This window comes from Diabrotica undecimpunctata, chromosome 4, assembly GCF_040954645.1.
Source record: "Diabrotica undecimpunctata isolate CICGRU chromosome 4, icDiaUnde3, whole genome shotgun sequence".
Classification (NCBI taxonomy): Eukaryota; Metazoa; Arthropoda; class Insecta; order Coleoptera; family Chrysomelidae; genus Diabrotica; species Diabrotica undecimpunctata.
In genome coordinates this window covers 151,167,452-151,185,587 of record NC_092806.1, presented here as the reverse complement: position 1 = coordinate 151,185,587, position 18,136 = coordinate 151,167,452, and the positions used below count along the sequence as shown (strand labels likewise).

The window sequence follows — 18,136 nt, the reverse complement described above, 5'->3', positions numbered from 1 at the left end:
AAAATTGTTTTTGGTTTCTTATTCTCCGATTCTTGATCAATATCAACAAACAACTTAGTAACAACATTTTTTGTGTAATATTGGGTTAAATTAAGAACAAACATCTTACGACATTAACAATTATTTCTAATCAACAATAATGATGACGCATGCGTTGATAAATTATTGAACTAATAAAAAGCTTAACGAGGTACCGCGCTTTGGAGTTCACTTTCAATAAAATACCTTTTAGTATTTTAGAATTTGGTTGCTACTTTAGTTTATTTTATTAAATAATTCGTTACCCGGTAGAAATGGCTTCAGTGAAAGAAAGTAAGTACCTACCTAACTTAGTTTCGTTTATTTGAACTTTTAGAAAAGTTTTGTATTGCTAATTTAACAAAAATTATGATTTGATAACCCAGGTTTTTATTTTTTTTTTTTAATTGTTTAATGTCCACTAAGAGACACATTTTAGACTAATTTCAATATATATTCGTAATTTTTAATCCTTTAAATAATTTCCTTTCTTATAACCTAAAATTTAGGGAAAATAGGTAGTGGTTATGGAACCGGGTGCCGGTCCAGTAAGGAATAAAATATTTTCAAGTATAGAATAAAAATAATTTAAAAGCATATAAAAGGATGAACAGTGAATGCTGAGACAGATAATTGATAGATTTGATATAAAAAAGAGGGTTAAGTATAAAAGCAAAGCAGTTTAAGAAAATATGTCATAAAACCTGCTAAATAAGGCATTTCAGTAACTAAGACGAAGATATTAAAGGACTCTGGACCAAAGAATAATTAATGTAAAATCAAATAAAAAAAATGAAATGTGCTTTTTACAAAGCACATTTATTAATGCACATTTATTAATAAAGAATTAATTTACAAAGCCTACTTTTTAACAGATCACTTCATCCTATATTCCTTATATAAAAAAAAAAACATTCTACCTATTAAAAGATTTAATTGCCTCTCATTATTTCTTACATTTGTTTATATTTTTAGTTGGAGGCTACAAATTAGGCAACCTAATTATTGAAGGAAAAACCAAACAGGTTTTTGATGTACCCTCTGTGCCTGGTCACTGTATTTTATTAAGCAAAGACAGAATCACTGCTGGAGATGGTGTCAAGGCTCATGACTTGGCTGGAAAATCTGTTATCTCAAATAAAACCAATGGAAAAGTTTTCGAAATCTTGACAAAAGTTGGTAAGTATAGATTAATTCAAATAAGCAATAAAGTATATACTAGAAAACTCAGGATTTTGCTATTTAACCTACTCACATCTTAAATTTTATTCAAGGTATGAAGACTGCCTATGTAAAATCAGTAGCTGACAATGCCTTCCTTTCCAAAAAATGTGACATGATTCCCATTGAATGGGTTACTAGACGTCTGGCTACAGGATCATTCTTACGCAGGCATCCAGGTGTTAAGGAAGGATTTCGCTTTACTCCAGTCAAACATGAAACTTTCTTTAAGGATGATGCCAACCACGATCCCCAATGGTCTGAAGAACAGATCATTTCTGCTGAATTCAAAGTTAATGGTCTTTTGATTGGTAAGTACCTAATAAGTTTTGAGCTATTAATTGAATTAAACATATTTGAGGCCACTTTTTGACTGGCAACCTATTATCAATATATTCTCTTAATTTTAAATGTATGTAAAAATGTGAGTTTGATAAACTACGCTATGAATGTAGTGATCCTGCAGTAGCATCTTATACTAACAGCAAAACCTATAAATATTATTTGCATTATGAGCCAAATGTAGATGGTTTGGAAAGTATTAAAATAATACTGCTGTAGTTGCACAACCGGCAACAGACCCATAGGTTGTTGTTCACATGTGGCTGCCTTAATATACTATTTATCGCTTGGAAGATATTTGGCAAAAATAATATTTGGATGGAGACTACGAAGTACACACTGAGTAACAGATATGTACTTAATAAGAGGTTTTGTTCAAATAACAGTATTTACAAAGATGCATAATAAAAGGTTGAAAACAAGACCTCAAATAACAAAAAATGTGATTTTTCTCATTCAGTGTATGTAAGTCCATATATGTTGTAAATTTTTCTTACCTAAAACCGGAAAATGTTTATGCTACATATTTTTTGTAACATATAAATGCTGTTTTAATGCTAGAAAGTGGAAAAAACTCAAATATGACAGGGTCTTTTTTGGGTTTAAAGCTGTTTCGCCTAATTTTTTGAGGAATTAAAAAAACCTTAATTTGATCCATTTTGAAGTCTATAAAATGAGAAAAATTCCCAAACCCACCAAAAAACCGGTTTTTCATGTTTTTGAAGGTGATGCACCTTACGGAAAAATCTGGAAAAAGTCTTTAAGGTTAGGGGCAGGAGGGAAGGGGTTTGGGTGGTGGAATTGGGCTAGCTTGTATTTTTTTAATTAAAAAAAAAATTTAATTTAATTATTATTACTTTACTTAGAGAAAGCCTTGACTACATGGAAAAGAAAATGCGAAGGCATGGGAGTACCGGTACGGAACGAATACCTATATACGTTAAGTTTTGCAGACGATCAAGTAGTGATTGCACAAGACCAAGACGACCTCAGCTACATGATGAAGAAACTACAAGAAGAATATACCAAGGCTGGCCTAGATATTAACCTAGCGAAAACAGAGTACCTATCTACAAGTGAAGAAGACATAGAAGATCTACAGATTGATGACAACGTAACAATCAAAGGAAAGGATAAATTCAAATACCTGGGGTTTATAATCACGAAAAAGGCAACAACAGAGGAAGAAATTACACAAAGATTAGGACAAACAAGAACAGCAATCCGACAACTTAACCCAGTATGGTGGGATAGACACCTAAATATGAAGACAAAAACGCAGATTTATAAAACATTAGTGCGAAGTATTATGACATATGGGGCCGAAAATTGGACCATAAACAAGAAAAACAGCAGTAAGATAATAGCAACAGAGATGGAATGCCTGCGAAGATGCTGCAGAGTAACAAGAATGGATAGGAGAAGTAATGACGAAATAAAGCAAAGAACATCAATAGAAACAGACATACTAACATATATAGAACAAAAAAGACTAAAGTGGTATGGACATGTAAGAAGAGCTAGCGACAGCAGATGGATAAAAATAATAACCGAATGGAGCCCCATAGGAAGGAGGAAAAGAGGACGACCCCGAAAATCCTGGAGGAACGAAGTAGACGACGCCATGAGTAAGAGAGGACTAAACGATGGAGAATGGAACAACAGAGAGAGATGGAAACGGTTGAGCGAGGGAAGGCAGTGAATACTGTAGAATCCCTAAATGTATATATACTTTATTGGTTGTACTCCTTTGTTGGTAGTTGAAGTCTCTCACAATTTTGAAGTTTTGGTCATTATTAGTGAGATTTGCATCAATATTCCCAGAACTAATTGGTGTGACTGAAGATGAGAATGTGGCTGGTTAAATACAGGCTCGAATGGTCTTTTCTAAGCATATACTGAAGAGCTGTCATGCCAACATATTCTTCTTTCTTGTATGTAGGCTTTAAAGCCTGTTTATTTTTCAATATTAGCACCCTAAATTGTTTAAATTATCTCACCATATTTTTCTTGGTCTGTCAATACTTCTTCGTCCATTTGGTGACGTATCTTGTGTTATTCATACTATCCTATCTTCTGCCATTCTACTAATGTGATCGTTCCACTCCTATTTCCGTTTTGTCACCCATCCATTTATGTCTTTTATATTGCATGCTCTTCTTATGTTTTCGTTTCTCTTCCTATCCAACAGGCTTTTCCCTGATATTCGTCGGAGTATTTTAATCTCTGTTGTTTCCAGTAGTTGTCTCGTTTTAGATGTATCAAGTCTTGTCTCCGCCGTGTATGTTATTAGTCTAATTGCTGCTTACTTGCTTTTAAGCTTTGTTGTCGTACTTCTTCTTCAACATCTCTGTAACTAGTTATATATCTATTCCCATATATCTAAACCTTGCTTCCTGCTTTATTATTTTCCCATCAATTTCGATTTTACATCGTAGTGGGTATTTAGATATTGTCATACATTTGGTTTTTTCTGCTGATATTATCATATTGTATTTCTTGGCTGTTGTATTGAAGATATGTGTTAATCTTTGAAGCTCGTCTTTTGTCTCGGCGATTAATGTGGCGTCGTCTGCATAACATAATATTTGGATTTCTTTGTTCCCCATTCTGTAATCATGACCTTTACGTACTGCTTGTAGGCTTGGGGCTATAAATAGATACGGCATTTAATTGTTGGTAGTCCATTGTGATGTTCATATGTATTATTCTTTCGGAGATATAACGGCAGTCATTTGTGTTGTCTTTAAATTTTTTATGGACAAGTATACCTACACCTGCTCGTGCTCGTTCTTCTTTCTTCACTCCACTGTATGCTAGAAAATATTGGTTATAGTCTCTTTGGCCTTTTCCTTTCTTCTTGGTTTCTTGGATTGCACAAATGTCTATGTTTTTATTTATCAGGTCTTCTATTATCTCTTGGTCTTTGTTGTTGAGAAGCAATGTTCCATGTTGCTAATCTAATTGTGTGCTTATTTTTCCTTCTCGTTTTCCTTTTCTTTGCGTGGTTCGTCATCTTAGGTTCCGTCTGGTTCCCGAGGCTTTATATCGGTTCTTTGAGCCTTGTGTTCTTTTACAATGGGTAGGATGCTAACTTGGCCCATCAACCCTCCTCTTTTATCCGGGCTTGGGACCGGCTGTGGGCATAAACGCGGCTTCTGAGCTACTCAATCCACCCAGTCCTCGTGCTCATAACCCCCAGGCAGAGTTCAAATAGACACAAAAGCTTGTATTCGAAATTTATTTTATAATTTTGGTTCAGTTTCAACTGGATATTTGATGAACAATATTATAATAATAAAAATATATTTAAAAATAATACAAAATTACAATCACTGGATTACATTTAAAAAAGTATATTTGTTTGACTTATTAACAAGAGAAATTATTTCATCATTTTTCAATTACACTAGATATTTCTTACGCAATAAACGTTCGATGTACCAAAGAATATTTATCTCCACAAAGTTCAAGATCACTAACACATTGTTAACACATCGGTCAGCTTTTATCGGTGGAATTTTTCAACGTTTTTCTCCGTTTTATTGAACTTTTTATTTTTTAAATCAATGATTGTTAATGTGGTATTTTTTAGATTTTGTAAACAAAGGCCTATCTGGAACAAAGTACTAGTAGACTATTTTTTGTTTAAACAGTTGTTATGCTGGGTATTTCCAAATGACAATTATTACGATGGATTGCTGATGTTCATAAAAAATTCCATTAGTTCAGTTACCGAGTCTATATTAGATATCAATAAGTCACATATTGTCGATGTACAAACATTTGAACTTTAAATTTTACTTGAGTTTTCTTCTAAATATATGTTTAGCAGATGAGAGATAATCATAGATAGCTGGCAAAATGCCCAAGTCACCAAAAGAAGCGATAAACAAAACATAAAAAATTATCGACCCTTTAGCCTGTCCTGCACATTCCCCATAAATTAATAAGGCTCGTAAAAACAACTATGAGTAAAGTGATCTGCAGAGTGCAAATACAAGGCGATATGTCACAAGCGTTTGAAACATATGCAGGGTTAAGGCAGGGAGACGCGCTGGCGTGCCTTCTCTTTAATATAGCGTTAGAAAAGACTATAAGAGATGCCGAGTTACACAATAGGGGAACAATCTTTAATAAATCAACGCAGATTATGGCTTACGCTGACGATCTGGATTTGATCGCACGTACTACACGAGGACTTAAAGAGATGACTTCCACCTTCTTGACAGCCGCACAAAATATGGGCCTTAAAATAAACGAGGAAAAAACCAAAATGTTAGCATCTATTCCAAATAACAGAGATAGAGCTAGAAACGCCGAAGAAAACTTCAGTATAGACCAATATAATTTTGAGGTAGTAAATAAGTTTACATATTTGGGTTCTCTCATAACAAACGATAATGACACATCTGAAGAAGTAAAACGGAGGGTACTGCTAGCAAACAAATGTTATTTTGGACTAAGCAAGCAGCTAAAAAACAGAAATTTAAGCCAGAAAACCAAACTAATAATATATAGAACACTCATCCTACCAGTACTGACATATGGGTCAGAAACATGGACCATCTCCAAAACAGACGCAAATCTTCTGCTCGTCTTCGAAAGGAAGATACTAAGAAGAATAATGGGCGCATTCTGTGAGAATGGTATTTGGAGAAGGCGATATAATTTCGAATTGTACGAGAAGTATAAAAAAATAGTAAATGGTAGAGATGTAATATCCTTCATAAAAATAGGTAGGCTTAGATGGGCTGGACATGTGTCAAGAGCAAATGAAAATTACCCACCCAGACGAACTCTATTATCGGTCCCAGTGGGAAATAGGAGTAGAGGCAGACGACGACTGAGATGGAGGGACGGTGTGGACGAGGACGCAAGGAAAATCGGCGCGGCAAATTGGCAACGGTTGGCGATGAACAGAAACGACTGGCGAAATAGACTGGGGAAGGTCAAGGCTCAACTAGAGCTGTAGCACCACTGATGATGATGATGAAGCCTGTCCTGCATCCAGTCAAAGTTCTTACAAAAATTATTATTAACAGGATATCTAATAAATTCGACAGCTATCAACCTCCAGAACAGGCAGGTTCCCGCAAAGATTATAGCACTATAGACCAGATTCAGAACTTCCGAATATTGATAGAGAAATGCAACGAATACAATGACTCACTACACTTATCCTTTGTTGACTATGGCAAGGCCTTTAATTCAGTCGAACTGTGGGAGGAAAATCCAGTAAAATCCCCAAAAACATTTGAAAACCGGGTTTTTCGCATATTTTAAGAAATCTCTAGCTTTCCTGAATATGGGAGATACATCGTCTCATGTTATATGTTATTCTATAAAATTTTTGAAAACATGCTGTTTAATGATGTAGAAAGGTAAAAAAGTTGAGTAAATCTCTCGAATAACCCTTGAAAACCTGTTTTTTCGCATAAAAGATGATTGTATTTGCTTTTGAAGCCTGAAAATATTCTCTTTCATATATTTTTTGAATCTAAATTGGAGACGCATTGATTCAGGTTGTATCGATCTCAAAAAATATTATTGACCTCGCAAAACCCCTTAAAAACCCCGAAAAAGATGGCGTTTCGTCAAATTTTTGAATATCCTAAGGGACTCAATTACTTGAATTATATACAACCAATAAAAAACCTTGATTTGATCTATTTTGAAACATAGACATATAATCCAAATAGACTGAATGTCGCAATACAGGCCCGTTTCCTCAATGCGACACAGAAAACAGACGCAAAACTACATCTCTTTCTAATGGACCGGGTTTATCGACGATGTGACCTTCCCATTAGTCATTTTAATTCTCCAAATCCATCGCATTTAGTAAAATGGTTTTGAATGTTCATATTGCAACAATATTCCAGGTTAATTAGTTTTTAGATAAAACTTGAACATCTTTTTACTGAATTTTTTCTCCAACTGACTAATTATGTCACAAGCATATGTCTTATATGCTGTAAATGGTAGTCTTCTACACTCTGTATACTTACCATACATGTTTTATTATTGTTCTTTGACCAATTTCCACTTATCTCTGGTTCTGCTACTGTTTGCAATACATCACTTAATTCCATATCTTTCAATACTGAATATACTCTAAATTTCCAATTATCGAATCCATTTCCATTAAATGGAATAATACCATGTTTATTTCCACAACGTGATCAATTTACATAGGTGTTTTTACTACAGAGATGCAAAAGAAGTTTTCACCCTATTCGAAAACGGAGTCAAGGAAGTTGGTCTGAAGGTCAACGAGGACAAGACCAAGTACATGGTGGTTACGAAGAACCCAAGGCCAAGGGTTAGAATTTAAGTACCTGGGAGCGATCATAACATCTGAAAATAAATATGAAAAGGACGTGGCAGCCAGGATCATTGCAGGAAACAGGGCATATTACTCATTAATGATCGTACTTAAATCAAAAATACATACTCTTAATACCAGCAACAATAAGAGTGTATAATACAATAATTCGTCCCACAATAACGTATGGAAGCGAGACATGGACTCTGAATCAGCAGGAAACGACAAAATTGCTGGTACTGGAAAGAAAGATACTGCGGACTATCTATGGGCCTTGCATAGAAGGGACAACAGGAGAATGGAGAAGAAGACACAATGATGAACTCCAGACAGTATATGGAGATGAAAACATAGTACGCTACATTAAAGCAAACCGAATAAGATGGGCGGGCCACGTACTAAGATCGAGTGACGAAAGACTCCTGAACGCCATATTCTGTGAAAGGCCCGATGGCAGAAGGTCAGTTGGTCGCCCAAGAAAGAGATGGAAGGACGCAGTAGCCAGTGATCTACGCAAAACGGGAATACAGCAATTGGAAATAGCTGCTTAGGACCGACAACAATGGAGGCAAATAGTAAACGAGGCCAAGACTCACATAGAGTTGTAGAGCCAAATGATGATGATGATGTTTTTACAACCCAAAAACCTGATATAACCTCCAACAATATACGTGGGTCTTTACTGACCTTTTTGGAAATTCTCTTTAACTATCATACCTCCTCCATCTGTGCCCATAACCAATGTTAAATAATTGGGGAAAGCAGTGGTTTAGAGGTATTATTAACATCTATTAAAATTAAATTAACAAAACTTATTTTATCACAAGGTTCACATAATCAATAATAGTGACAATCTGTCAATATATCAAAATAAAAGTTACCAGGTTTACCAACTTAATTTATTATTTAGGCTAACATAAACATTTATTGTTCACTGAACTTTCCATTTTGATTCAAAAATGTATCCGTTCCGCTTTAAGTAATCTTTAAAAACATGACAACACTGCAGTGAATTTAACGTTAGGAGCTCGATCTCTTCCGCTTGACGGTCAGAGAAGAAATAAATTATGTAATAATATATAATTTGTTGTACTGTAGCTACTTATTATTAATAATTAGATTGTCCATAAACAATGTTTTTTATCGTAAATTTGAACTTTTAGGAAAACACGAAGTAGACCTAATGACTAAAACATCAATCCTAGTTTTCGAAATTCTCGAAAAAGTATGGGCAACAAGAAATTGTGCACTTATAGATATGAAGATAGAATTTGGAGTTGATGATCAAGGTAAGAAATTCGTAAGTTTAAAAAAAAAACGGGTGTGGCAGTCCAGTGGGACTGACGGTAGAAGTTATACTTCTATACACGCGTTAGCCGTTACAAATTTATATGGGAGTCAATCTGCACAATCATTACATATTTAATGCTATAGGTAAGAGAGAGCAGAAAGAGAAAAAGAATTAGGTATATAGGTATATGGTGCATCGTTTGCTGTATATAAACATTTGACCTGTAATAGGAGTAGTAAATGAAGGATTGTATCAATATTTTAATGAAAATATATATTTTTATTTTCATGTATGTATAAAAGGCGTTGAATGCAAAAAATTTTTTAAACATACTCTGCAGTAAAATTCATTGTTTATTTTGTTATTAATATAAAAATTACAATACAATACACTGCAACATAATTCAATATAATAATACAATACAAATTAAAATGCAATATTCATAAGTATTTAAAACTGCCAATATACATAACTTACTTTACGAAGATAAAAATAAAAAAGCAACAACTCGGATTATGTTGTAAATTTTCATTTTATTTTAAAATTTAGCATTTTTGCGTATATTACATATATTTAATAACGTTAAAGTTTTTAAATATATCAAAAATAAAAAATAAAATTCATATTGGAATTCGAACTCACGTACACCAGCGTATGAACCAAACACGTAAAAGATATGCCAATTAGACATGATACTAACGGATTTCAAAACTGACAGTTGTCTGTCATACAGTGATTATTTTGAAATACAAAAGCCTAAAATAATTATGAACATTTAATAAAGCAATGAAAAGCAATGAATGATCTCGGAATCCGACAAACACTAATAAAAGCAGTTAAAGCACTATACAAAGAAAACAAAGTAGCTATTAAATGTGGAAAGTGCGAAGGAATGGGCATACCAGTAAGAGACGAATACCTATACACCTTAAGTTTTGCCGACGATCAAGTAGTCATCGCACAAGATGAAGAAGATCTCAGCTTTATGCTCAGAAAACTAGAAGAAGAATATAAAAACAACGGAATGGAAATAAACTTAGAGAAAACCGAATACCTAACAACAGAAAACAAGGATATGAGAAACCTAGAGATAGACGAGGGAAGACAAATAAATGGAACAGATAAATTCAAGTATTTAGGAACCATAATATCGAACCAGGGAACAACAGAAGAAGATATAAACAACAGACTGAGACAAACAAGAAACTGTATAAGACAACTAAACTCAGTGTTGTGGGATAAGAACATTACGATAAACACAAAAAAGAGAATATATAATACTCTGACAAGAAGTATCCTGACATATGGGTCCGAAAACTGGACAATAAACAAGAGAAATAGAGGTAGAATAAGAGCAGTAGAAATGGAGTTCCTGAGGAGAAGCTGTAGACTTACAAAAAGAGACAGAATTGAAAACGCAGAGATTAAGCGGAGAATGGGAGTGCAATCAGACATAATCGACTATATAGAGGAGAAGAGACTATCCTGGTACGGCCACGTCAAAAGAGCGGACAGAGGACGCTGGATAAACAAAATCACAGAATGGAGCCCGATTGGAAGAAGAAAGAGAGGAAGACCCCGAAGGTCATTCAGAGACGAAATCGACGAGGCTATGGAGAAAAGAACCCTGCGAGATGGAGACTGGAATGACAGGGAAAATTGGAGAAAACGGTTGAGTGAAGGAAGACAGTGAAAACTGTGGAAATCCTTAGTAGTAGTAGTAGTAATAAATAATACAAAACATATCACATAAATAATAATATTAATATATATTATATTATAATATTATATATAATATAATATATTTATAATATTAAATATATATACAAAAGGAACATTTTTATTCTCGAGAGAGGAAGAGAGAGAAAATATATCTTATGTCTCTCTCTTACTCATTATCTTACATATGTAATGGTTTCACACATTCACTCCCGTGCAAATTTCCAACGCCGACCGTGCGTATAGAAGTATAACTTCAAAAAGTTTATCATTGTGCCCATTGTGCCTTATCACTCGATTTTACTTACAAACATACTTTTTCATTTTTCATAGTAACGGAACGCAAATTAGAGCTGAGTTTTGGAAGGTGTAAAGGTGTATTTTTTTATAATTGGAAAGACAAAATGTTAAAAATCTAACTTCACATACTAAGCTTGTTCATGGGAGTTCTTAATTTTATAAGTAGGAAAAACATTCATTTATAATAGGTCACTTATTTCTTGTAATGTAGATGATACATTATGGGTAGCGGGATCAAGTTCATTAATAGGTTGCGTAACAATACCAATGCACTAAAGTAATTAGGCTATGTGCTCGCTGGCCCATAATATTACTTTTTCCCCAGATGTTCTGAAAAACTAAGCATTTTGCAACAACTGGCAACATCGCTTTCCATAAGAGACAATGTGTTACAGCGAGAGAGATTCTGGGGAATTTGAAAAAAACTTAAATAACATATATTATGTAACAATAAAAATACAGCTTATGTAGTTGGAGACCCTATAGTTTCCTTTTTGCGAAGATGTGTTTTTTATAAATTAAGTTGCGATTGGGATACATTAATAAGTTTTTCATTTCTTCTACCTCTAATCTTAAAAAAACCTGCACACTTATATCTTTAATTTTTAATCTAAAACGTGTATCTAATGCTTTTGACGTAATATGTTCCTTTAATTATCCCTATTCCAAGATCCTTTACGAAGGTCAATCAAATATGACATTTTTACCATAATATGACCTTACTGCAAATGATATCAAATTTTGTATTGGAATTACCGAATTAGTTTCAAAGGAAAAATAGCAGTGCCGTGATTAGAGAAAGAAAAAATAGTAAACAATTCATTACGAAACCTCTAACGATAATCCTGTAAATATTTTCTAAATTTAATTAGGTCCGAGAGAAAACAAAATTGTGACATATCTACCAGTGACCTATTGAACTATTGCAGTAAAGTCTTAACTTAAAAGTGTTCGTAGTTACGTCAGAAAGTTACACCGATTAATGTGCTATTTTTGAAATTGATTATCCACTAATAACAAGATTTCAAAATTTATTTACAATATCAGCTGATATGTTTGAGTTCATAAAATTATTTTTAAGCTTTTATCAACTGCTTTTTATCCAGTTGCTAGCAGGGGGATACATTGATTTTTTTAAACATTGATAACATATCTCGTTTCTTACTCGCATGTTCGAATTTGTTTTGTACTTTTCCCATGTTATTATCTATCTATAGTAAAATTCACGAGAACATTTCAGTGTTATCCTAATGGCAGGCTGAGTTGTTATTTGATAGTTTCGCGCGCTTTGAACCGCACGTATAAGACAGGGACGCACTGGCTCTCACGTATACAAATTCAATTCTATAACGCAGCATTGGAAACTTCAAATACACACAAGCATAACACAAAAATTAATTAAAATAAAAACTCAAAATTATATAAATTTCTCCTGTGACAGGTTGGAAATCGTTAAGGGTATGTTCACTATATTTACCGCTGTTCTAGTGTAAAGCAGTGTGCCTTGCAATTGTGAGCTACAAAATCTTAGGTATTTTTGCCCTCTCATAATGTAATTCAAGCATTCCCTCTTTTTTCCTTGTATAATCGTATCGATGAAAGATTACAGAAAACCCAGAATATAAAAAAATATTTAATACCCGAGAATATGTTATCTGAACACAAAAATATGCGAATGTCCATTAACATTTCTGAACATTCGAATTTTACATTCTTTTTCGCCAGAAATATCTCGTTTGGATTATCGGTCACCATTGTCATCGATGTCAGAGACCTACTAAAAGCACCTCCTTGGGCCATGTACTATCGTCCGGGCCGTCCTAGTTTGGGCTTAATTTCGGTAAAGCATCCAAATTCCTTCCCGTTCTTACTCGTCTTTTTCTTATCTCATTTAAGAGTTAGTTCCGCCTCCTCACTGAATCAAACCAAGTCACTTAATAACGCTCGCACATTGAATCTTTTCTTTTCCTCAGCATAGACATAGAATACAAGATAGGCTGATCGTTGGAATACCAGCCCGTTTCCTCAGTACGACAGAGAAAACTGACGCAAAGCTGTCCCTGCATATCTTTCTAATGGTCCGGGTTTATCGACCACGTGACCTTCTCATTGGTCATTTAAGTCACGTGGTTCAAGTATGACATAAATAAAATGATATTCATAAAATAAAACCGGTGTGCAACCAGAACAAAGAGATATATTTATGAAAATAAAAGTCCTAAGAAAAGATACAGGGAATATAAAAATGATATGAAGCTTAAATAGTTAAAATGTTTCCCTTATGTTTATGTTAAACTCCGCAAGATCAATCCTCGCCATTCAAAACCATTTAAATTTCATTCCAACAACCATATTGTCCAGCTATCCGGAGGTCTGTACACATCCGAATCTCCCATTCCTAAATTCCATCACGTGCAAATTCTTTATTGTGGTTAGTTTCAAATTGAAAATTTTTATTTGCAGGAAACTTACTGGTAGCTGACGTTATAGACTCTGACTCCTGGCGTCTTTGGCCTTCTGGAGACAAACGTCTGATGGTAGACAAACAGGTCTACAGAAATCTAACAACAGTAACAGACAAGGATCTGGACACAGTAAAAAGGAACTTTGAATGGATTGTCGATCAGTTGGATCATCTAATTCCTCCCAACAACCATCTTGTGGTCATTATTATGGGCAGCCCCGCAGATAAAGATCATTGCAACAAAATCAAGCAACACTGCGAAGATCTAGGTCTTAATGTTGAGATTAGAGTAGCGTCAGCACACAAAACTACTGATTATGCTCTTGAAATAGTGAGTTATTACGAAGGCTTAAACATTCCTCTTATCTTCATCGCTGTAGCTGGACGATCAAACGGTTTGGGCCCAGTTCTCTCTGGAAACACCGACTATCCCGTTATTAACTGTCCACCTGGATCACGAGATGATTTGTCCAGGGACATTTGGTCTAGCGTTAATGTACCTTCGGGTTTGGGATGTAGTACAGTCATCTACCCAGAAACTGCAGCTCTTTGTGCAGCGACTAACATCGCTATGACTAACTATATTGTCTGGAGCAGATTGCGTCTTAGAAGGCTGGGATATTTCGAGTCCTTGCCAAAGGCCGATAAGGCAATGAGAAGTTAATTTTAAGGCTTTTGTTTTGATATCTTTATTACGTTAAATTTTTACTTTTGAATATATCCTTTTGTATGTAGTATTTTATTTTATTTACCCGCATATCCTTAAGAAAATACAGACAAAAAAATAGGATTACTGATGAAACTGAAAGTATGTAGGAGAAAGAAGAAGAGGTCGCCCATATACAAAAACGTATACAAAAAAGGTAAAATGTAAAACTGGCATGCAATAGTAACAAGAATTGCAGAGATTTTAAAGAAATTGTAGTGCATTTGTAAGTTTTTTATATCCTTTAAAAAAAGTCCAACATTTAAATTCGTCAAAACTGGAGCACATACTGAACACTTGTAGAATACTTTGTTGCTACTATGTCAGATCGTTGTTTTCACTCTCTAGTGCAAGTTTGATAATAATTTGATAGAATCTAGAGTACAGGAAGATTAGTTGGTGCACGTGCGATACTTATTAGATGACTTTGTAAAGAAGTGCTCATAATACTACTAAGATTGATAAGTACAGATCAGTAGATGAGATGTTGATTCAGGGACAGATTTCAGTACATTGCTAATAAACCTGTTCCCAGGCATAATCCTGTTTCTATGAGCTGTATGGTTTTAAAGTCTATCAGTAGGGTGCTAACCTGGCCGTAGACCCCCTCCTCCATTATCTGGGCTTGGGACCTTCAACAGTTCTGACAAGCTACTCGATTCACCCAACAAAACTGCAGGCTCAGAAAACTAAAACAATAGTAGTCAGCAAAGAACCAACCAGATGTAAAATAGAAGTTGATGGCATTAGTATTGAACAAGTAATGGAAATAAAATACCTGGGAATTACACTGTCTAGCTACGGAAACCTGGACAAAAAAGTGAGAAATCAAGTACAAAAAGCAAATAGACTAGCAGGATGCCTTAATAACACTATATGGCGAAACAAACACATTAACACTGAGATGAAATCAAGAATTTATAAAGCCAGTGTAAGACCAATAATGACATATGGCTCAGAAACAAGACCTGACACAGCCACAACGCAAAGACTATTGGAAACGGTAGAGATGTGAGTACTGAGACGAATTACAGGAAATGCTCTGAGAGATCGAAAGAGAAGTGAAGACATTAGAAGAAAATGTACAGTGTATAAATGAATGGACACAAAATAAAAAAAATAATAGAATAACCACATAAGAAGAATGGAGGAGACCCGTGTCGTCAAAATAGCAAGAGATAAGTCACCGGCAGAAGAAGTATCGGACGACCGCGCAAAAGATGGAGTGATAACCTTTCATAGAGGTATTAAACCGTCAATGAACAAGTAGAATTGCTTATAAAGAGGAAGAAGAAGAAGAAGCTAATAATCCTGCTAAATGTGGCATAAAAATGTACTCTGTTATTGATTCAAGAATGTTTTATACACTTAACATTGAAATTTATGCAGATATACAACCCTCTGGTACATAGGAACTAAAAAATTTTGCTCATAGTATTGCAATTTTAGTGGTACTGGATAAAACTTCGGACAACTACTTTACTATGTGAGTTTGGCTAATAATTTGGTACGTACGCACCGTAATACGTTAGTGAGCACATTACGTAATAAAAAACGCTTTTTTTCCATACTTTTTTAGATACCAGATTACTATAAGTGAGTACCATGTTTGCTGGGGGCGTCGTAGGTTCCAACAAATGACGTCTTCCTTTATAGATACCAAAAACCTAATAATAAAAATGTTTTCCTATTGTTAAAATATTACAAAGATGATAATATCAATCCGGAAAGAGCTGATGCAAAGAAACCTTCAATAATAACTTTCTACAATCTCATAAAAGAAGCTGTTGATGTGATGGATAGGACAAAGGCAGGAAATTCTATTACAAGAGTGATGACCTTTAACTATTTTTTGGTCTATAAGTACTTAATATTACTGACATTCATTCACAAATTATTGACTACAGCTATATAAACACCATGCTCGAACGAAGAACATATCTAACAGATCTTGCCAAGCAACTTACAAAGCCTCATATTGTTCGTCGATTAAATATTGTGCTATTGTTAATTTCACTACGACAACATAAGTATTTCTTCTTTTATACAGTTTTTTAATAAAATCAAAAAATTGCCGAATTTTTTCATTTACTTATTTATCGCTAATACGTATAGTCTAATAAAAATACTACTTATACTTAGTAGAGTAGAAAAATATCTTAAAAAACTCAATAGGTTAATAAAATCTAACAAAATAAAATTTTGTGTAAGAAAAATACAGAGTTCAAATGCTTTTGCTTAATACAGAGTTCAAATAAAAGAAGGAAACTCGATGACCGAGTTTACTTTACACACTGTGATTCGCCAGTTAGCAAATAGATGGCAGAACACAATACATCACATGAAATAACTTTATTTAGAATTAAACATTTTTAAAATACATAGGTTATGTTATACCATTGCTGTACCGTTGGCGGATTGAAATATCATAGGGGAAATATTTCAATCAAAGATTGTACTTTAAAATATAGATAGGTGTATACAAAAAACTAAAAATTAGTAAAATAGGTTTATCACTTTAATATAAACAGGTTGTTTTTATTATTCACTTAAATATAAACAAAAAACTGTACCTAAATTTTGGATTTAATTGTAATCAAATAGGAATGTTTGTAAATAGTGAAACGATATCGAAACTTACTAGAATGTCTGATGGTGAGATATGGGATGTTCGATGAAATGAAAATAATTTTTGACGAAGGATGAAGCATTTTCGATAAGAGGTTGTAGAGTTTTCGCCAAGTACTTGGCCAATGGTTGTGTAGGGCAGTTGTATGCACTGACAATGGGACGTAGAGGAATATCAGGTTTGTGAATTTTGGGTAGGCCATAATCCATAATATTCGAGGTGTTCTGGAAGACTTTTCACGAGGAATTAGGGATTGTTTTATGTCAACAGAAAGGGAAGTTTTATTGATAATGGCTTTTGTTGTTTTCTCCAGATAGGTTGTTGGACTATTAGGAATTGGTCTGTAGTCTGGATGTGATTTGAGAGTTTAATAATGTAAGAAGAAGTGTTTATGATCACAGTAGCATGATCTTTATCGATGCGAAGAGTGACTAGATTTGGATTTGACTGAGGTTCTTTCTGGGCTTTTTTCTCGGATTGGTTAATGTTCGGAGTAGGAGGCTTGAGTTTCTAAGAACTCTAGCGATGTCTTGTCTAGTTATTTCAGCATCTTCGGAAGGTAAACTGGAGATGGCTTCTTCAGTTTGACAGATGATTGTCTCAATTGGAATGTAACTAGGGGTAACAGAGTAATTGAAACCTTTTGCTAATGCTTGAGTGGCAATGGTCAAAATAGGAGTGTCAGAGAAGTTCAAATCAAAGTTATGAACCACTGTAATTGATTTCAACGTTGTGGTTTTGCGCTTCTGAGTTCCAGTCTTATATTCGAAAGTGTTAAGGGCTGTCTGTGTGTTAATACGGTCGAAACTGTCCCATAATATAGGATGTACGTTGAAAGAATGAATAGATGACCAGATATTGAAAACATTCATATTTGTGACATCTAGTTTTCGTTTAGTATAATGAATAGACGGAGAAGCGCAAAACTGATCTTTCTAAGAATTTGGGAGATAGGAGAAGAAGAAGTACTTATGGTGTTTAAGTTTTAGAAATTTGGGAATGACTTTATGGTCTCGGACTTTAGTGAGCTGGTAAAATTCCTCGCCGTAGAGGCGAATAAAATGTTCCGAAAGATTTCCTCGGTTAGTACAATTAAATCTAGAGCTAAGATTAATACT

The 18,136-nt window shown here is 34.3% G+C and overlaps 1 protein-coding gene across 1 annotated transcript; it reads left to right on the top strand.

Annotated features, from left to right (window-relative positions):
• The first annotated feature begins 152 nt into the window (after positions 1–152).
• Paics (PAICS bifunctional enzyme) lies at positions 153–14,417 on the top strand. The gene is made up of 5 exons (XM_072530549.1): positions 153–312; positions 994–1,197; positions 1,293–1,550; positions 9,073–9,198; positions 13,683–14,417. The coding sequence occupies exons 1-5, from the start codon at positions 294–296 to the stop codon at positions 14,345–14,347; spliced, it is 1,272 nt and encodes a 423-aa protein (XP_072386650.1). The 5' UTR covers positions 153–293; the 3' UTR covers positions 14,348–14,417.
• The last annotated feature ends 3,719 nt before the right edge of the window (positions 14,418–18,136 follow it).